The sequence below is a fragment of the Camelus dromedarius genome, chromosome 11 (assembly GCF_036321535.1).
Source record: "Camelus dromedarius isolate mCamDro1 chromosome 11, mCamDro1.pat, whole genome shotgun sequence".
NCBI classification, from domain to species: domain Eukaryota; kingdom Metazoa; phylum Chordata; class Mammalia; order Artiodactyla; family Camelidae; genus Camelus; species Camelus dromedarius.
The window spans coordinates 9,528,211-9,549,830 of NC_087446.1; the positions used below are offsets into that span (position 1 = coordinate 9,528,211).

At 55.5% G+C, this 21,620-nt stretch overlaps 1 protein-coding gene across 1 annotated transcript in view; it reads left to right on the forward strand.

Annotated features, from left to right (window-relative positions):
* The window catches only part of TMPRSS6 (transmembrane serine protease 6), a 35,166-nt gene that overhangs the window by 9,279 nt on the left and 4,267 nt on the right, over positions 1-21,620 (forward strand). The window contains exons 4-15 of the mRNA XM_010994781.3: positions 120-187; positions 746-930; positions 1,199-1,240; positions 4,869-5,073; positions 7,828-7,964; positions 9,301-9,413; positions 9,722-9,831; positions 17,284-17,429; positions 17,813-17,911; positions 18,887-19,000; positions 20,083-20,199; positions 20,562-20,730. Of these exons, the coding sequence (XP_010993083.2) occupies positions 120-187; positions 746-930; positions 1,199-1,240; positions 4,869-5,073; positions 7,828-7,964; positions 9,301-9,413; positions 9,722-9,831; positions 17,284-17,429; positions 17,813-17,911; positions 18,887-19,000; positions 20,083-20,199; positions 20,562-20,730 (1,505 nt within the window). The remainder of the gene's footprint in view (positions 1-119; positions 188-745; positions 931-1,198; positions 1,241-4,868; positions 5,074-7,827; positions 7,965-9,300; positions 9,414-9,721; positions 9,832-17,283; positions 17,430-17,812; positions 17,912-18,886; positions 19,001-20,082; positions 20,200-20,561; positions 20,731-21,620) is intronic.

Here is a 21,620-nt window from a genome sequence, read left to right on the forward strand (position 1 = left end):
TACTTCCTGGTCTCCTCTGTCAAGCAGGGATGCTGGGAGGGGCAAAGGGCACCCCAAGGCAGGAGAGGGTTTCTGCAGGGGGTCACCAGCGGGGCTCTGATTGTTTCCCCTCCTTTCAGCTCAAGGAGCTCATTGCCAGCACCCGCCTGGGTACTTACTACAACTCCAGCTCCGTCTACTCCTTTGGGTGAGTCGCCCCAGCTCCCCTACCTCAACCAGCTCCTGCTAGAACCTTAGACTCAGAGAATGGGAGGGGATGCTGTAGGCTTCTGGTACAATGCCTTCATTTTTTAAAATGGGGAAATTGAGGCACAGAGAGTCTTCCTGCGTGTGACCTCCCTTCACCGAGCTTGGTTTCCCCATCTGTAGAATGGGCACCTTGGTGTGGTAGGGATTATGCTAGACAATGGCCGCAGTGCCTTTATCAAGGCCTGACATGTGAGGTCTTGGGGGTGAGGGTGGCTGTCCCATTCATGTCTGGTTCTGCCACTTACTGTCTGTGGCCTACAACCTCTTCAGCCTCAGTTTCCCCGTCTGTAAAATGGGGCTGTTGATAGCACCCACCTCAGAGGTTGTTCAGAGGCTTCCACAAGCAGGTGGAGAGCGATACCTGGGAGGTAGTAAGCGCTCGGTAAGCCTGAGCTGCAGCTGGTGTCCTCCCCCAGCTCCCAACAGGTGCAGGGGGTGGGGCGGGGCCCCAGCTTCAGGCTTCTTCCCCGGCCCCTTTCTCTTCTGCCCACCTCAGGGAGGGACCTCTCACCTGCTTCTTCTGGTTCATCCTCCAAATCCCCGAGCACCGCCAGCCAATGCTGAGCCCTGAGGTGGTGCGGGCACTGCTGGTGGAGGAGCTGCTATCCACGGCCAACAGCTCAGCCCCCGCTCCCTACAGGGCCGAGTATGAGGTGGACCCAGAGGGCCTGGTGATCCTGGGTCAGTACTGGGGAGGGGGAGTGTGGGACGGTCTGGCGAGGCCCGGGAAGGCTGCCACTGCTGGGGCTGGGATGCCCTCGGGGGGTGGGCCCCTGAGTGGCCAGGAGCCGGGACTGAGTCGGGGTGGGACACCTGGGGGAAGGTGGGCAGTTAGGGTAAATCTCAGACAGGCTGGCTCTGATGGTCTCTTCTATTTCTATTTTCATTTTGTATTTCATTTTATTTACTTATTTATTTTATCTCTATTTGTTTCGTTTCCCTTTAACAGAAGCCAGCGTGAAAGACATAGTTGCACTGAATTCCACGCTGGGTACGCGACTTTTGTTTTTCCTCTCCACTTTCCTTTTGAGTTGGTGTTTTTCTTAGCTTGGTTGAGTGTCAGGGGTCCACAGGGTTTTTATGGTGGTTGCAGGGAGCACCAGGCTGGGGTTTCCCAGGGGCCTCCACAGTGGACCCTGTGATGGGTCCTGAGTAAGGCGTAGGGGCCTGTGGGGGGAGGGGAGGAGATGTTGTGCACGTGTGAACATATGTGTGTGTCTTGTACCGAAGTGTGAGTGTGTTGCCCGGGTAGGGTGCAAGAGTGGGTATCAAATTTAGCTGCACTCTACTTTTCTATCATAGAATTCTGTTTGCCCACCATCTACTGAAGTTTCCACTGATGGTAGAAAATAATCTTGCTGCTTTGAAGTGCATCAGTCCCTTTGGCTGTAAAACTTTGTCTTTTGAGGGTATTTCTGTCACCTTCAAGGACACTCCCCCCACCTTTTCCTTCCCTTCCTCCCTCAGCCAGGCTCAACTGCCCTCTCCTCCTACACCATCCCAGTGCCCTATTGTTCAAGTCACCTTGTTTTTTCTCCAAAAGGTTCCACAGTTTTCATGCTAAGCCCTGGGAAGCAAAGCACCAGCAGGGCCACATGCCCCACAACACCAGGGAGCGCTGTCCACATTGTAGTCTGTGTGACTGGAGAGTCCTGGAGTTGTGCAGTGCACCACCTGTGCTACTGTACCTGTGGCTCTGAGCATGAGCTCCTAAATTCTCAGATTCTTCCTAGACGACCTACCTAGAGTTTCTACTCAGGGCTGAGGCCCCCTTCTCGTGAGGGAGGCAGAGTTGAAATCCTGGTTATACCTTCTCTGGCCTTCCTCTCCTCCCATGTGGCTGGTCAAATGCTTACTTACTTGAATGGGGCCAAAGTACAGTTGAAATCATGATTCTCATACGAAGATATGAGCACATGTCAAAGATTTATTTAACTCACTGATGAGGGAACCTGTAGGATGTTCCCTCCCTGTATCCAAGGAAAAGCACAAGAACTGACTGATCTCTCTACCAGTCGGTCACCTTCCACTGCATTGGTACACATGTTGTCCTGATCCTTAGTCTGGAAAGGGCCTTGCCTGTGCTGGTGTCTGTATGTCCCCAGGTTTCTGGCAGTTGCTTTGTAATTATCCTTCTTTAATTCAGTGCACATTCGGAGCCCCACCCTCCAGGAGCACAGAGTCTAATGGGGCAAGGATGACAATTCACATCCTTTAAATAGGCTTTTTGAGCACTTTATCCATGCCAGGCCCCATGCCTGCTCTGGAGACACCAGCTGACCGTGTCCTCACCCCTGCCCTCGGAGGAGCTCCAAGCCCCATGAGGGAGACAGACACATAAACAGAATCTCACAACACCAAATGCCAGTGTTGGAATAGAGGTCCCGGAGGCAGTATGGAAAGGGAATTGTTCTGCCTTGGGGACAGAGATGGACCCTGGGGGCTACAGTCCAAAGCAGAGGAAGGGACATGGCTCTAGAGGAAGGAAGGGAGTTGCTTCTGACTTGGGGGGTCCTGGAAGACTTCATGGAGGAGGGGGTGATAGACTCAGGACTGTGGGTAGGTAGGAATCTGTTAGGTCCAGGAGGCTAAAGGTCACCCTGGGCAGAGGGAGAGAGCAAAGGCCAGGCGAGGAGAACAAGGCAATTTCATTACTTTCTCCCAGGCTTCCCAAAGGTGTTCCTCATTATCAGCAGAGACCAGCACAAAGCTTTCCACTTAATCAGCCTCACCAAAAAAGTAATTATTAAAATGGCAAAAGCAAAGCATCAGCTTGGAGGAAGATTTAAAGAACACAAACACCTAGGAACAGCCAGGCACCTCTCCCCCAGTGCCCTGTCTCTTCCCTTTGCAGACGTCAGAGGTCTCTCCCTGGGGAGGTCAGCTTCCCCCTGGAGTCAGGATGACCAGGCGTCAGGAGGGGGGAGTTGAGCAAGAGGTAGCAGCATCAGGGCAGAGCCTGTTCATTCACCTCCAGTCCCTTCCTGGTCCTTGGAACCATGTAGAGAAGTAGGTGGGACAGGACTTAGTAATGTGCCCATTGGACAGAACTCAGAGTGGCTGATCTACTGGCCCAGAGTCACACAGCTGGTGAGAGGTGGCGCCAGAACTGAAACGCAGAGTGTGGACTCCCCACACACCAGGCAGCCTCCCACATCCGGGGCTCACTCCCACATCCCTACTGCTTCCTGGCAGAGCACCTATCCTCCCTGCGTCACGGGCTTATGGTGAGGTTTAAATGACATACTTACGGTCCATGGAAGAGACTGTTCACTGCCGGTCCCCAGTGCCTAAATCAAACACATAGTGTGTGCCCAATAACTATGTGGAATGGATGGATGGCACAGGTGGCAATGATGTGCAGGGTCTAGTGCTGCGTACAAAGCTCATGGACTAGACGTAAGAGAGGAGGCACAGCAGGGGTGTGGGGGTGAATGGGAGTGATGGCGAAGGAGGCGTGAAGTGAGGACAGCCCCGGGACTGGCTATGTCTGAGCCTCAAGCAGGGCCAACTGAAGAGTGACAAGTCCTAGGACTTTCTCCCCAGCTCCACCTTCTCCCCCACCCTCAACACCCACCTAAAGAACAGTCAGTACCCGTATTGAGCACCTGCTGCGTGCAAGGCGCTATGCTGACGCTCAAAGCTACACCATCCCTAAGCTTTGCAACCACCCTGTAAGGATTGTCATTACCCCCACTTGACAGAGGAGAAAACCAAGGCCTGAGAAAGATTTAGGTGGAGATTAGATGAATCTAGTCTGTCTGATCCAGGTCTGTAAAATGGGACAATAATAGAGTGGGTTTCATGGAGCTATTAAATGAGATGGTGTGTGCACAGCACTTAGCTCAGCTCCTGGCACGTATTGAGATGCTTTGCTAAGTGCAATCTGTTTATTCTCGTTGTTTGATCACCACTAGCTCGAGCTCATTTCCTCTCCTTGGGCTGCCTCTCAGCCCCACTGGAACACACTGTCTTCTCTCCACCTGAAACGAAACTCTCAGCCTGCTTCCCTTACTGCTCGGCTGCCCCGCTGGTCTCTCGGCCTCCGCAGCGTTGCTTTGCTGCTCCCAGCAGCTAGAGGAGCCTATGGTTCAACCCTACCGTGTCCCAGCCCTGCCTAACCTTCCACGGCTCCCATGCTGCAGGAAGAAAAGGCTTCTCTCTTGGGCACGATCTGGACCCCGCCCACCTGCCTCTAAGTCCCCTGGCCTGCAGCCCTTTGCTCACACTGTGACCTCCCCCACCCCAGGACTTCCCTGGGAGCCCTCACTTCCGAGCTATTTGTCCCCGGTGGTGTTTGTATCTGTCCCTGCTATTCTTATAGCTCCCGGACAGTGACTGGACCTTTCTCTGGCACTCACCTGGCAAGGATGGAGAGCTCAGTGAGTGCTGAAAGGGTGAATGAATGAAGCCATGAACGAATGTTTGGATGAGGAGCCCAGAGATGGAAGCAGTAGGGAAACAGAAAGACAGGACATATCGCATCTGAGCTGATCTCTGTCCAACTGCTCTCCCCTCCTGACCCCTGCCCAGGCAAGGAGCTGATGGGGCTGGCACCCCCCCGGGGCTCTTCTCCCAGCTAACAGGGGGCAGGGGGCCTGTCCCTCTCTCACCTCCAGGCTGCTACCGCTACAGCTACGTGGGCCAGGGCCAGGTCCTCAGGCTGAAGGGGCCCGATCACCTGGCCTCCAGCTGCCTCTGGCACCTGCAGGGCCCCAAGGATCTCATGCTCAAACTCCGGCTCGAGTGGACGCTGGCTGACTGCCGGGACCGCCTGGCCATGTATGACGTGGCCGGGCCCCTGGAGCGGAGGCTCATCACCTCGTGAGTTCCTGGGAAGGTGGAGGGGGGAAGGTTGGAAAGTAGGGATTTTCTGAGACAGTGTTCTGAGACAAGGAAGGGGTTACGTGACCCTGGGCCCTGGGTATTTGTATCTGGGAGACAGTGAGTCTAGCCCAGAGGGAGCTAGGGAGAGGAGCCTGGAAATGGCTGTGTACTGGGGGCAATCTCCTTCTCCTCCCCCAGCCTCAGTTTCCCCATCTGTAACAAAACCATTGTACTAGATGACCCCTAAGGTCAGCTCTGGGAGGTGACATGATCTTGTTAGAATGCTTCAAAACCTGGCGGCCCCAGACTTCCAGCCCTGCTCTGCTGCTTCCTAGCTGTGTGCCCTGAAAGGCAAGTTACTTTGCCTCTCTGAGCCTCAGTTCCTTCACCTGTAAAATGGGCTCACAGCCATATCAACCTTGCAGGGTTATTGTGAAGGTTTCAATTAGACTCTCTGTGGCCAAGATTCTCACGCATAATAATGTTGTCCATTATTACTATACATTACATGTGTCCATTAAACATCCAGTAACTGCTATCCATTATTACTATCAATATATAGAGTCTAGTTGGGGCTGAGTCACAAAGGGCATTGAATGCCAAGAGCAATCTGAACTTTGATACTAGGTAAGTGAAGAAGAGCTGAAAGTTCTTGAGCAGAGGAGTAGGGTTTTAGTATACGATGTGGAATGCCTAAGGTGGGCAGGTGGCGTGCGGTGCGGAGACCATAAAGGGGCTGGAAATGGCCTTGGCCTCTAGGAGCCTGATCACCTCACCTCCCCACAGGGTGGGGAAGGGGTGTGGGCCTCCCAGGCTCTGTAGGCATGAGGGAGACCCTTGGGCACAGGGTCTTCTGACTTCTGTCTTGCTTGGGCCAGCCCAGCTTCCCTGCAGGGTTGGGATGGGACCGGCATGTTCAGCTCAAGGGCAGTCCTGGAGAGTGAGCTGGGCCAGAGTCCTCCCTGGGCCCCTCCCCTAGGGCCTCTCCAACTCTCTGGGCCCTGAGACTGTACACTCATCCGCACCCCTACCTCGCCCTGCCACGTGGTGACCTCAATCTGGGGTGTGTGTGGGCTGGGTTCCTGGAGGGCTCTGGGAAGCGCAGAGAAGCCAGACATCACCTGATTTCCAGGCCTGATGAGAGTGGGGGATGCTTAAGGGCTTTGGCTGAGTCTTCTCCGAGCACCCCTGTCAGCTCTGTCCCTACTCCAGGGCATTCACTCTGTCTTGGACCCTCAGAGAAGGTGTAAAATGATGAGTCAAACAAGCTTGGCCCCCCGCCCCAGACCGTGAAGGGGGACTTCAGTGGTGATGGGAAGACAGAGGAGGCGGTGTTGTGGGGGGAGTTGATGAGGCCTTGACCAACTTTCACATTCACATCATTTTAGTAACAACAAAGTCTCAGCTGCTAAGTTATTTAAAAAAGAATCCCCAACATTAAAAGCGACCATTAAAGGCAACCTCAGGGCCCTCTCAACCCTGATACCTTACCTTGCACCTCCTGGAGGAGAGGATCAGAGGAGGCAGAGAAGACAGTGCAGGAGGGTGGGGGCCACCGACAGTGAAAACAAGCAGGGGGGTGGTTAAGGCCTGAGGACGAGGAAGTGGGGACCAGTGCCTGGGCGGGCGGAGGCCAGGGGAAGGCCCCTTCCCAGGACCCTACTTCCTCCTGGGGAAAGTCCTGGGACTGCTCCCTCGACTCCCTCACCAGCTGCAGGGCTACTGGGGCTGCTGTGGGTGGCGGGCATTTTTGAGGCTGTGCTTGGATCCCTCACTCTTGCCTTGGGACCCGCAGTACCCCCATCACTGCCCGCTTCCACCCGTCAAGTCCGGGGCCGGGGCCGGCACACAGCACGCAGGCAGTACCTCACCGCTAGATGTTGGTGAAACCCTCTCGGGAAAGGCAGGGTCGTTATCTTCCTGGGACTTGGTTTACAGATTAAGCAAGGACTCCAGAGAATTCTATTGGAGACAAGTGGAAGTTTGGCAGAGGTTGGCAAAGGGTGAGGGGGAAGCCAGGAGCACCCCACTGAGATGGGCAGACCAGGGAGAGGCCCTAATACAGGGGGTGGGGGGAGGTGCCCCCAGGCGCTGTCACAGGAAGTGCCCAGCGCAGGTCTGTCTCTGCTGTGGACCCAGCACATTCATGAGCCTCAGTTTCCCCACGTGGAAACCAAGCAGTTGACCTTGACAATCTTGGAAGAGCCTTTTCAGGGCTGACATTCCAGATCGCTAAGAGTCTGGAATTCTAAGACACCATTATTTCTTCTTCGCCTCCCACATGCCAAGCTCTGGATAGAATTCTAGGGTGCCCAAGGAGTCACCAGCACGCACACCTGTCTCATCTCTGTTCCAGCCCAGAACAAGGCCAGCAGTCAGGTGTGGCCAGCTAGAGGGCATGGCCCCAACAAGTGCCAGTGTGGTCTCCCTGCGGGGCACAGGCTGGGCACTCAGGGGTCATGGGGATTCTGAGGTGGGTAGACAGGTGTTGTGGGACTGGAGTCAGCCTGGAAGTCTGGGCAATCTCCTGACCTCTCTCCCCTGAGGAGCTGTCCTAACCCTTACAGGACCTCCAGTCAGTATCCTGGACCAGAGAGGTCAGAAATATGCCTGAGGACACACAGCAGGCTGGTCGAAGACCTGGATGTACATGCTCCCAGTCCCTCCTACTCTGCTCCTCCCAGGAGCCCGCTGCCCTCCTGGATGCCCTTCTCAGATCCTGTCCCCCACCACCTTTCTCTGTTCCACCAGGGTCTACGGCTGCAGTCGCCAGGAGCCCGTGGTGGAGGTCCTGGCGTCGGGCGCTGTCATGGCGGTGGTCTGGAAGAAGGGTCTGTACAGCTACTATGACCCCTTCGTGCTCTCCGTGCAGCCTGTGGCCTTCCAGGGTGAGCGGGCAGGGGTCCCTAGGGGAGGGGAGGGGCACAGTGGCAGAAGCAGGGGGAACTTCGGCCTTACTTTTACCTTCTTTGCTCTGGTTGGGATGGGATGGGGTAGGGAAGGTTCTGGAAGTGCTTCTGCCCTCCAGCCCCCCATGTCCCTGGCCCCCTCTCTCCCTCTGGTCTCACTTCATTTCCCCTAACTTATTCCCTTCTGCCCTTCATCTCTCCCTCATTCTCTCCCGCCCTCTTCCCTGAGTTTATTGTCTATCCTCCCTCCCTCTCTCATTCTCTCCCTATCCTGGCTCTGCTTCCAATGTCCTGGCCCCCTCCCCTGCCCCTCTTCCCTCTGCACCCACTCTGGCTGAGCCTGGAGGATGGGGTCCCACAGACAACCCTCTCACACCAAAGTTGTCCCTGGAGATGGTGTAGGGAGGGAGATTCACAGCGTTTCATAGGAAAGGCTCCCCCAGCTGCCCCTCTGAGCCCTCCCCGCTCTCTTCCTGCTCCCCCTCCCCCTCTCCCTTTCTCAGGAAGAGCACGCCCCCCCCCCCCTTCGCTCCTGCTGGCTGTCCTTGGGCCTAGATCAGCCACCATTGGGCAGGCCAAGCCAAACTTGCAGTTTCCTGGGCTCAGTGGAAGGGAGCCCCTCGCACAAGCTGCTGCCTCCCCCTGCCTCTGCCATCGCTCTGCCTCTTCCCACCCACTGTCCCCTCCCTCTCTTGGTGTCCACCCCGTTGGGCTGACAGGTGACCCTGCTGGGGTGCTGGCTGCCCTCGGGGACCCCTGGCACTGAGGAGGTGCCAGAGCTGGCCCGCTCTCATGGGTGTCTCTGACACAGCTCTAGGGAGAGTGGAATGGGGTCCTCTAAGGACCCTGGCTCCACGGAAAGGGGAGGGGCAGCTGGGGACACATCTGCTCCCCATCCCTCACCCTCTCCCTGTGTGACATCAGCCAAGTCGCTCCTCTTCTCTGAGCCTCATCTTTGGAAAGGGGAACGACTCTCCCTCCCAGCACCTGTAACTGTGAGGCTGGCACAGCAGTGAACACATTCAGTAAATGGTCACATGCTGCACAGCTGATGTCAGTAGCGAACATTTATTGAGTGCTTACTACATGCCACATCTGTTTAATCTGCTCAACTGTCCTATGGCGTATGTACTGTTATTGTTCCCATTTCACAAATGAGGAAACTGAGGCCCAAGGTCACACATTCACATGCAACCATTAGGCTCTACTGTTTAGTGGCAGTAGGGGTGGTGGGGTTTGAGCTGCCCCCTTACCTGCAGAGGTGTAAGGGAGCAGGGCTGGGGGACCTCGTGTAACTTCTTTTGTCTGGACCCAGCCTGTGAGGTGAACCTGACCCTGGAGGGCCGGCTGGAGCCGCAGGGCGTCCTCAGCACACCATACTTCCCCAGCTACTACTCACCCAGCACCCACTGCTCCTGGCACCTCACGGTGAGTGCAGCTACCCTCTGCCCAGAGCACCCTAGAGAACTCCGGGGACTCTGGCTGGGAGGGGAGCACTGTTCTGTCTCTGCTGAAGCGTCTTTAGGCTTCAGCATTGAGCCCTGGGTGCCAATCCCTTTGGAGGGAGGATGGCTTCACTGGCCATGGCGATGCCTGTTTGTTGAGTGACTAACAGACCTTGGCCCTAGCTGGAACTGTGTTGGCAGGCCTCCTGCTCCTTTTGTTGTCCTGGGAGATGGGGCCACCAGCCCAGCCACAGCCCGCAGGCCACCTGGTGACCAGCTCCTCTGTCCCAGGTGCCCTCCCTGGACTATGGCTTGGCCCTCTGGTTTGATGCCTATGCACTGCGGAGGCAGAAGTATGACATTCCGTGCACCCAGGGCCAGTGGACCATCCAGAACCGGAGGTACCCACCCCCTGGGGCTCCCTTCCTTCCCCCACTGGTGGCCTTACTTGGGAGCCCAAGTCTGGGTCCTCAGAGGAGCAGCACAGGAAGAGAGCGCTGGTGGGGCTGCTCAGTTCTGCTGCCTCACCCTTGACCCCGTCCCCGTCCCAGCCCCCAACCCGGGCCCCAGTCTCCCCCTCCTGCCACCCAAAAGCCTCAGACACACATTTGTCATCAGCCACCTTGGATGTTGATCTTAGAGTGAAATGGTTTCATCTCCTTGGATGCTGTCACCCCACTGTCTGGCACCTTGAATCCTTAAATGAGAGGATGCAGAACCACAGGTCTCAGCGGTGCCACAGCGCCTTTCCCTAAACCCATCCAAGTGCACTTGGAGGCCCCTCTTCCCTTATCCCACTCCCTGCTGTTGGCCAAAGTCAAGTGGCTCCCCTGCCAGAAAGCTGCACAGACAAGGTCAATGCCACTTTTGCTAAACTGACCACTTCCCTGGGCCACCCTGTATCATCCACATTCCCTGAGGAGTGCCCTCACTGCTTTCTGTCCTTCCCCTGGCCCCTCTGGTGACAAAGTTTCTGAGGAAGAATTGAGTCCCTTGGGGAGGTGGGCAGGACACAGCAAGGCCAGGTCACCCGAGGAGCCATCCTCAGGTCAGCCTGCCTACAGTTTGATGAGTAGGATGAGGACTGGGAAATGCCCAGTGGGGCTGGCAAGCTGGGCACCTCTGGTGGTCCTGACAGTGCCAAAGGAGTAGGGTGGGCAGGGAGGTGGGGAACGGATACAGTGCAGACGCACTTTCCCTGGTCTGGGGAGAGAGGGAGAGACCTAGGGCATTCAAGGGGGGGCGGATATTTACAATGGGAGGGGCTCCGTGTCTAAATGCTGTGTCAGAGCATCTCATAGAGGGAGAGAGGATGGTTCAGGGACAGGTGCTAAGTTGGGTGGGGTGGGGCGCAGGAGAGGGGAGGGAGGCACGCTGGGGCAGCATATCCCCTTCCCATGGCTCCATTGTTGCGAGAGGCAGAGGCTTGGGGAGGGAGGCAGGAACTGGACGTAATCTTGCAGAGTGGAGAAGTCCCCTCCCCTGGGGTCCAAGGATGTTGAAGAGAAGATTCCACATCGAATAGCAGGTTGGGCCTTTGGTCTCCCTTCCAACCCTGGAGTCCTAGGGGGCCTAACAGAGGCTGGGATTCTAATATACAAGGTTCTTGATTTCTTGGTTTCACAGATTTTGAGTCTCCAAGATTCCAATACACTAAAGTTGGGAGTTCCTAGGACCCTGGAATTCTTGGATTCTGGGGCTGGTGTCTGTGTTCACCAATGCTGGTGCTTTGTTTATCGGGTGAGCCTATTGAAAAGCATCAGCCAGACAAAAGGTGACAGGGATTGACGACTCTCATTGACTCGGCACCCTCCTTTCCAGGGGTTTTGCAATTTATCAGGGACCGAGATTAAGAGGAAGAAGAAGAAATGCCGATGGTGTGAGTTCAGGACTGTGCTGTTTAGGGGGTGACATCAGGAGGTGTGACTCTGGCCCCATGCAGGTTGGAGAGCAGAAGGCAACTTGTCACGGGTCCCAGCACGTGGGTGGCATTTCTGGGCATGGCTGCCTTGATCCTTCGTGGAGCTCCCTCAGGCCCCCTGACCCTGCGCCTGCCCCACCTGAGGATGGCTGGGCTCGCCCCTCAGTGTCAGGAGCCCACAGAGTGACCCTAGAGTGGCCCATGATTCACAAGTCTCTGAATGAATATAACATATTTTCCTGCCACTGTCTCAACCCCAGAGCCGAATCTGAGCTACACCCTCCCCTCCAGTAAGTTGTCTTTATTAGTTCTTGATGAAACGTCATTTCAAAATGGGCTGGTGAGGTGGAAAGAGCTTCAAAGCCAGACACAGCAGGGTTCAAATCCTGGCTCCTCTCCTTCCTTCTGGGCAAGGACTTTCCCCTCTCAGCCTCAGGTAACTCATCTGAAAAGTGGGCATGAAGCAGACCCCCACCCAGGGAAGAGTAAAGGGGATCATGGATGGAGGACGCTGGCTCTTGCAGGTGGGGAGAACGCAGCTGCACAGGGCACCAACCATCAATTCGTAACAGGCTCTGGACACTGCACGAGGCAGGCACGGAGCTCAGGGGCTTAAGGTGCCGTTTTTTCATCCTCAGCGACCTGGCGAGGAAGCAGGCCCCGTACTGCCCTCATGTACCAATGAGGGACTGAAGCACAGAGAGGCTAAGGCATCTGTACAAAGTCACCCAGCTCGAAACTAGAGAAGCCAGAGCTGAGTAAGGCAGTCTGATCCAGAGCTTGTGTTGGGGTGCGCGGGCCTGTGTGCGCGCGTCCGTGCACGTTTGTGTGCTCACGTAAGTGCTCACACTCATGCGGATTCTTCCCCCGGAGCCTCTGAGCAGCCGTGTCAGCTGTTCTCTCTCTTGGCCAAGGCATCCCAGCCAACCCACTGGCATCCTGCTGAGCGGACTGACAGCTTCCGTGGCTCTCACCAGTTCTGAGAGCAACCTGGGAAGTCCCATATCAGTCTTCTCAGACCTTTGTTAAGGGTCTGGGGTCCCCAGGTGGAGACTCATGTCCCCCTGCCCCCAGGCTCCTGTCCGTGTCTGACTGTGGAAGGGAAGGCAGAGGTGTACCTCCAGACCGTAAGCACCGGACAAGCCGTTTCCTCTAGTTATGATCTTTTTTTGATAATGATCATCCTATGTAGTTGCTGGGAAATTCTTTGAATGAGCATCTGTTGGAAAATCTGCTTGTGTGGGTGGCAAAGACATGAGAGGTCCGGGGAAAGGTGTAGATTTCCAGGCATAGGGTTTGCAGGGAGGGGGAGGCACAGTCCTTGGGCCCAGAATGGTCATTGATAAGGAGCAAGAGAGGGTGGGCTGGGGGAGAGGGTGTCTCACCCCGCAGGTGCCCGCGCAGTGATGAAGAGAGGCTGGCTGGGGCTCCCTCCTTTGACGGGGCATCCTTGGGCACATCACCTTATTCCTCTGAGCGCTTCTGCTTCCCCCCCAGCTTCCCTGTTTTCTACCCAGTTTCTCCCTGGCCCAGGCCTCATGCCCTTTGGCCTGGAGGTGGGGGAGGGACCTGACCTCATGAGATCTGGCCACCAGCTGCTTGGTTTCGCAGAACCCGCTCTGGCTGGGCGTCAGCGCGGCACAGGCTTCCCCCTTTCCGGGAAACTGCCTCTTGCCAGCTTCCTCCCCTGTGATGTTACTTTTCTTGTGATCTGCCCAACCATTTCCACTTCTCGTGGGGACAGGCAGAGCCACTGGCTCCTTAGGCCTGCTGGAACCCCTCAGGCGTGGCCTGGCTCTGGGGTGGCCCTTCTTCTCCCCTAAGCCCTTGGGCGGCTACAGAGGCTCCCCGGGCACTGCCAGGTGCTGGCGATGGAGAAGGAAGAGCTCCAGCTGCTGCCTTTGATGAGCTCACAGCCTGACAACGCCAGCAGCTGGTTTTCAAAGAACTCATTTCTCACATCTGCCTTAAAGCATCCTACAAGGGAGCTATCACCCCATCCTCCAGAATGAAAATGGAAGCTTGCTGAGGTTGAGCCAGATGCCCAGGGTCACATAGCTGTTCATGTGGCAAAGTCCAGCCTCAGCCTCAGCTCTGCAGCTTCAGGACCAGCGCTCTGGCTACCAAGTCAGACACTGCGGTCCTCCCTTTGTTAGTGCTTGGCTTCTCTGACCCTCTTTCCCATTTAGCTTATCCTTAGGGAAGGGAATTTACGTGTGTGTCCATCCATCCATCCATCCATCCACCCACCAATCCATCCATCCATCCATCAATCCGTTCACCAACCCACCCTTCCACCCATCCATCCATCCATCCATCCATCCATCCATCTATCCACCAACCCACTCTTCCTTCCTTCCTTCCACCCATCCATCAACCATCCATCCATCAATTCATCCACCAAACCACTCATCCACCCTTCTATCCATCCATCAATCCATTCACCAACTCACCCTTCCTTCCTTCTATCCATCCACCCATCCAGCCACCATCCTCCTCCCTGTATAGAGTTGCTGATATGCAAAAAGTTGACCAGGTCACTGCTTATCTATTGTCTGAGTGAAGCAAGAAGGAAAATTGCCCCAATACAGAGACATGAAAGAGCAAGGCAGGTCCCAGCACTTCATAGCTTAGATGAAAAGTGGGGTCCACAATCTTCATTCAGAATTCTGGTGCTCCTTGGAGAAGGTTTGCAGGGGAAGGGGCAGCATTTGATGGAGGGGGAGGAATTAGAGAGCCAGAGGGATGCATACCCTCTCCCAGAAGGCTCTGCAACAGGAACCAGAAACCAAGAGCTGCAAAGGTTCCAGGCTGTGCGTAGCTCCACGAGGCCGGCTGCATGGGGGAGAGGGAGGGAGGCAGGGAGGGAGGCAGGGAGGCAGGGAGGGACCTGGTTAGCTGGGCCACATGTGCCCTGCCTGATTCAGGTGGCCTGATTAATTCCAGCCAGTGTTTCTGGGGCTCATTTTTCAGAAGCAAGAATCTAGATTATTATGTGAAATTAGCTGGCAACTACATTTGGAAAAAAGCTTTTAACACTGCATAGACTAAACAGACAGACCATCTTTAGGTTGAGTGACTCGGCCTGTGTTGCCAGATTACAGCCTCTGATGTGATGGCCACTGTTAAGAAAGAGCTTTGCCGCAGGAATTCTGCCACCCCTGCCTTTGCCCCAGGTCACCAGGGTGAGAATTAAATGCTGCCCAGGTTGGGCAGGTTCTTGAGCACCAGGCTGAGCCACAGGCTTATTCTAGAATTTTCTCTTGGACGCCAGTAGAAAAATGTCCTGTCGGCAGGACTTAGAGATCTAGTCAAGGTGGTGATGACCATGCAGCCCTCAAATTCTTACAAATATATACGTTCCCGTCCCCTCCAACCCAGCTCTGGTTCCTTCCCTGTCTCTCCGCAGTCTCCTCGTGACTGTGCAGGGACAGCGTCCCAGGCCCCTGAAGCTTCAGTTAGTTCAGTGATGCTCCCGACTCCTCATTTCCCCCTGCCCTAGGTCCCCTGTCCACACCCCCAGGCAATTCTCTGGGGATAATCATCCATGATAAATTTGTTTATATACTTTAAAAACAAACAGCAACCCCCCCCACCCCCGTGTTCCTTAGTTTTAAAAGGAAAAGAGCCAAGGTTTGCTCAGGGGCACCCCCTGGTGGTACCCCATACCTCTGGTTCCCCTGCACTGAGTCTAGGTGCAGAGCAGTGGTTCTCAAAATTTTCCATCTCAGAACCCCTGTACACTCTTTAAAAGTATTGAACACCCCAAAGAGGTTTATACCTAATATAAGAACCATATTTATAATCTGTATTTACAGTATTAGAAATTAAAACTGAGGACATTTAAAAATATTTATCAGTTCATTTAAAATAACAAGAAACCTATTACATTTTAATATAAAGGACATATATTTAAAAAATTAATTGTATTTCCCCAAACTAAAAGCATTCGGGAAGGAAAAAAAATAATTATTTTACATTTTTGCTGCTTTCTTTAATAATTGAATAACTAGACCACGACTGAATTCCCATTCCTGCTTCTGCATTTGGTGCGTAATGCAGATGTGATACGATAATATCACACATCACGTAGTCTATGGAAAATTCCACTCTATCCTTGTGGGAAAAGGGGAGTAAAAAGGGCAAATGATACCTGAGAATTAGTGTAAGAGTTATTTTTCCTTTGGACCCCCAGGGGTTCCAGGACCACACTTTGAGAAATGTTTATTAGCACAGGGGTGAGAATGTGGTCACTGGGGCCAGGCAGCATGGGAGGCTGTAACTTAGGCCAGATCTGAGGCGGGCCGCGGGGGGCGTGAGGGCTCAGCCTCTGGCGCTCATGTGGCATTGAGGGTTAGGGTGCCTGTCTCCCACCAGGCAGGCCGGGTGGGGCCTCCTGGGTCCTGAGGAGGCTGGATTCTGGCCCAGCTCTGAGCCTCATTTGGAAAGTTCCAGAACAGCTCCTCCTCACAGGGTGGAGTTGCTGTGAGTCCCTGTGCAGTGAGGCCTTGTGATGCTGGTGACTAGGGAGGGGCCAGACGAGAAGGTCCACCTGTGCCCCTCCCCAGCCCCACACCATGGGATGTTAAAACAACCTCAAAGCTCTATCACAGTTGTTTGTTGATTGACTCACTAATTGATTAATTGAACTGTTAAATACTTGCCATGTTCTAGATGTTCTGAGGAAGCCTCTGACCCCTGAGAATTAGGGGACCTGCTCTGTGGGCTGCTGTGGGATGTTCCCATCATGCTTTGGGGCATTCCCACCTGCTCTCTTGACTTCCTCCTATCGTCTCTGCAGAGGGCATCTTCATCTCTTCATGTAGATCTTTCTGCCCATGTTCTGGGTGTGTTTCTCTCGTCTCTAAAATCATTTCCGTTTGCTCTGTGAGGATACTGCCTTCTCTATGGGGGGCATTTCTTTGAGCTGTGGGGCCCACCCATCTGTTCTGTGAGGGTGTCCTGCATGGGATGGCAGGGACCCTAGGCTGCTCTCTCGGGAGGGTCCCACAGCTCTGGAGGCGTGGCTGTGCCTGCTCCTGAAAGCACGCCCAGTTGCTCTGTGAGGCGAGGTGTGACCAGATACCGTAGGGGATAAGCCCCCTATGCCCCCCACCCTGGAGAAGGGAGGATTCCTACCCGCTCTCTGGTGGTGGTGGGGGGGTTCCGCTTGTCTGCGGAGGTCTCCCACCTGCTCTGTGGGAACAAGGGCATCATCAGTGGGGGTCCAGCAGGGATGTGTGTGAGTGGTGTGATGTGTGTGAGTGGTGTGATGTGAGTTGGGGGTGGTCCCACCCGAGTGTGGCCACACACTGAGAAGATGCTGCACTGCACTGTTGGTCCTGGGAGCCAGACTGGTGCCTCCCTCATGCCCGGAGAGTCACAGGGCTGTGGAGGCTTCTCAGTGGGAGGGACAGGCCTGGATGGAGAGCGAGGCCACCTTGTCACCCCACACACAGCACAGGGGACTGTCCCCTCCTGTCTGTGGAGAGTAGACCAACCAAGGGCTTTTGCCTCTACTGTCACGCTGAAGCCTTTTGTCAGATGTCAGGCCAACAGAGATGATAATTTCCCTTATTTTATAAGGGAGGAAAGTGAGGCTCAGAGAAGAACTCTGACTTGTTAGAATCTCACAGCTCCTAGGTGACTGGGACTAGAATCCTGACGTTAAATTTTATCCTGCAGGCAGTGGGGAGCCATTGAAGGCTTTTGAGCAGGAGTGACACAGCCAGGCTGCTTTCTAGATGACTGTGGGGGTGAGCAGTCACCCAAGGGGGAAGTCAGGACGGAAGAGGTGGGGGTGGAGGTCAGGATGCTGCTCCCCTTCCTCTCTGGCTGCCCTGTCCTTGCCGTCTCTGTACCCGGGGACCCAGGCTGTCCCTTCCCTTGGACCAGCTCGTGCGGCCCTGAGTCTGTCTCTGGCCCCCACCAGGCTGTGTGGCCTGCGCACCCTGCAGCCCTATGCCGAGAGGATCCCTGTGGTGGCCACCGCCGGCATCACCATCAACTTCACCTCCCAGATCTCCCTCACCGGGCCCGGCGTGCAGGTGCACTACAGCTTGTACAACCAGTCGGATCGTGAGTGTGGGCAGGCCGAGGGGTGGGGCGGGCACCCCCGAAGCCCCTGCAGCCTTTCACCATCCCTGAAAGCACCAAGAGGCCAGATGAGAGGAGTGTGTGTGCGTGTGTGTGTGTGTGTGTACAAGTGTGTAGGCATGAACATATGCACAAATGTGTGCAGCTTGGTTGTGACCACGTGTGCAAGGCAGTCACGGGCTTACAAGGTATACACACTCATACATACCCATGTGTGTGCTTTGTGCGGTGCCTGGACATGTGTGTCACGTGGACCGTGTACACAGGCGCGTGTATACGTGGGTACACACATAAGCACACAGGTGTGGTGTGTCTGCACGTGTCTTCATGGTGACACGTGTCCTAATGGCGCCCTTCCCGTCCAGCCTGCCCGGGAGAGTTCCTCTGCTCTGTGAATGGACTCTGCGTGCCTGCCTGCGATGGGGTCAAAGACTGCCCCAACGGCCTGGATGAGAGAAACTGTGGTGAGCAGCCCGCCCACCCCAGCCCTCCTCTCTCCTCACCTCTGTGCTGGGCTGAGCCCACCCTTTTAAGCCGAGACCACCCCCTCCCCACCACATGCAGCTCCTGTTAGCAGCATCCAGGAAGGCTCTCTTGCTGTGTTGAGAAGGCAGGATGGAAGCACAGAGTCGGAAGGTGGCCTCTCCAGGGCCACCCCCAGGGGCAGTAGCAGGGACAAGCTACTGTCCAGGTGTCCTGACTCCCAGCTCAGGGCTTCTCCCCACCAGGCCATCACCCTCAGCCTTCTGTCCGGCCAGCCATCCTAGAAGGAATAGAGCAGATGAGGGAGAGGAAGGCCAGGCTGTTAAGCAGGGATGGGTAGACCCGGGGTGGCCACGGAGAGCATCCTTTATCTCCCTGCCTTGAGTGGGGTCCTCACCCTGCCACTGCACGGGTTCCAAGTGGAGCTGCCAAATCTTACTGGGGTTGTTCTCACCACTGCCCAGCCCTGGCAGAAGGGACTCAGGGTCCTGATGGTGCCCAAGCCAGGACTCCCTCAGAATAATACCTCTTTCCCTGAACCCTGGCTTCTGGTCCCCAGAGTCACCATCAGGGCAGCCTGTTCTGGTCTGATCTCCCCAGACCACCCCCATCCCATCAAAGCTTTAACTATGTGAGGAGAAAAGCAGGAGGAAAGGCAGATATGCCTGCCTCTGGGATGATCCTGCCTTCATGATGGGGAAGGTGCCTCATATTTGGAACCAGAACATCTGGCTTCAAATTCTGGTTCAGCCAGGTAGCCTTGGACAAGTCACTTCATTTCTGTTTCCACCAATGGAATGGCATATCTCACAGGGTTGCTGTGAAACTCAGATGTAAAGTACCTGGGAAAGAGACTCGTGGTCGTGATGGGCAATGCAATACACGGTCTACACGCAAAGTCCCAGCTGGTTCCTCTGGCTTCCTCCCACCTGCCCCCTCTCTGTGTCCTCACACAGTTTGCAGAGCCACATTCCAGTGCCAAGAGGACAGCACGTGCATCTCACTGTCCAGGGTCTGTGACCGGCAGCCTGACTGTCTCAATGGGAGTGATGAAGAGCAGTGCCAGGAAGGTAAGGCGGGGTATGACCAGGTATCTAGAGGGAAACCAAAGAATGGGCTCAGCCAGACAGCCCAGCCCTCTGCATGCTCCTTCCCCAAAGGTTTCTGCTGTCTTGTCCGAATACTTACTGACCTGTCTATAAGTACGCCTTTATGTCCGTCCATCCATCCATCCATTCATTCATCTTCTGGTCCCTCTGACCACTTTGTCCATTGATTCATCCATCCACTCACCCATTCATCCATTGGTCTGTCCAACCACCTATCTCCCTATTGTCCATCTAATCATTTATTGGTTTACCCAACTACCTGTCTGTATGTCCATTGTTCCATTCTCCAACCATGCATCCATCCAATGATCTTTCTAACTACCTGTTTGTCCATTTGTCCTTACATCCATTCATTTATCCATTCTTCTAGCTGCTTGTCAGTCTTCCTACCAGATCATCAAGCTACCCATTTGTTGGTCTGCCCAGTCTCCTGTCTGTGTCTCCATTGTTTTATCCATCTATCCATCCATCCATCCATCCATCCATCCATCCATCCATCCATCCAACCAACCAAACTTCACTTGCAGACTACCCAGTGATAGGCAAGGCAGAGTGAGGAAATGGGAATAAAAGACACTACAGATGCGGTCCCTGCCCTCTGGGGATCATTTACTAGTACAGAGACCTGATGGTTGACTCTCTGGCTTTGAGCCAGAGCATAGGAAGACTGGAGGGCAACAAGGAGACCAGGCAGGGAGAGCTTGCTAGAGGAGGCAGGCCTGGAACTGGGCCTTAAAGGGAGGTAAAATTTAAATAGGCAGAAGGAAAGGAGACCAGGAGAAGGCCGGGCGGTGGAGCAGAAAGTTCTTCACAGAGAAGACACTGAGGAGCAGCGGGGTGGTGGCTGGGTGGGGCCAGGGCCTGGAAGACTGCCAGGTAAGTGGGGAGCCTTAGTCTGATGGGCGAGGCATAGCCTTGCTCCTGGGAGCCTCGTCTGAAATTAGGGGCACAGTTCTGCCTCTGGGTACCACACCTGGGGGTGGGGGGGCATGACTGGGGTCAGGGACCCACTCTGCGCCCTGCCCCCGCCCCCTCTACCCCAGGGGTGCCTTGCGGGACCTTCACTTTTCAGTGTGAGGACCGCAGCTGCGTGAAGAAGCCCAACCCGCAGTGCGATGGGCACCCGGACTGCAGGGACGGCTCCGACGAGCAGCACTGCGGTGAGCCCGCCCGCCCGTGGCCCTGGGGGCTCCGCTCCAACAGGGTGGGGTGGGGTGGGCAGGAGAGCCCTCCCCCCGCGGGACCCTCGATCATGGGAGGGAGGGAGGGAGGTGCCCACACTGGGGAGTGGAGGGAGAGCTCACTGTTCGTCCATCTGTCTCTTTCCGCACCCTCTGCCCCCTCATCTGGGTCCTGCCCACCTCTCTCCCTTCCTCACTCCTTCATTCTCTTTCCCTTTCTCCAACCATGTCTTTCCTCTGCTCTTCCTCCATGCTTCCCCCTTCTGTCTCTCTGTGTCTTTTTTTCCCTGGTTCCTTCCTGCCCCTCCCCATCTGTCCATCCCTGCCCCCCCTACCCCCAGACTGTGGCCTCCAGGGCCCCTCCGGCCGCATCGTGGGCGGGGCCGTGTCCTCGGAGGGTGAGTGGCCGTGGCAGGCCAGCCTCCAGGTTCGGGGCCGACACATCTGTGGGGGGGCCCTCATCGCCGACCGCTGGGTGATCACAGCTGCCCACTGCTTCCAGGAGGACAGGTGAGGGGGACGGCACGGGGACAGAGACCACCAGAGATGGGCTAGGGAAGGCCGCGGCAGGTGGGTACAGTGTGTCTGAGATGGGCAGTGGGAAGCCCCTCAGACTGGCTGTTCTGACACTTGAATTCTGTCCTGGCTCCACCACAAACATACTCTGTGCCCCTGAAAAGTTTGTTCAACCTCTCTGTGCTCTGCTTCTGATATCTTGCTTTCAGTTGAGTCAGTGATTCATTCATTTAGCAAGATTTATTGTGCCAACACTATGTGCCAGGGGCTGTGCTAGACACTGGGGTACAGCAGAGAACAGAAATGCTCCATCTGGTCATCGTCCATGACCTTCTCCTCCAGGGCCTGCCTGTGACCTGGAGTGAGGGGGACCAGAGAAGCCCACAGGAAGGGGCATCCACCCCACCCCACAGACATCTTCCCCATCTGCGTGGTGGGCTGACAGTGCTGTCCATCCACCTCTAGCCTGATGTCCTGGGCCCCAGCCCCCACCCCCAGCACAGCCAGCCCTGGACTCTCCCTACATCTCCCCGTCTGACCTGGGTCTACACAGCCCTAACCAAAGACCTGGAGCCACCAGGGCACCTCCTCTTCCGCCTCTCACACTCAGAGCCAGGCAGCAAGTCCTCTCAGTGCTCCGGACAAATCTCCTCTCCACACTGCCACCATCACCCCAGGGTCACCCTGCCCGCGCAGAGCCCAGCTCACATTTGCATCCTCTGCCCGGCTACCCAGGTGTTCCTTCTGGGTGCAGTCTGACTACCTGGTTTCTTTCACGCCATCCCTGGCTCCCCAGTGCCCACAAGGTAAAGAGAGACCTGATGCTGACCTGGCTTCCAGGGGTCTGCACAGCCCGGTCTCTGCCGATTCACCCACACTCAACT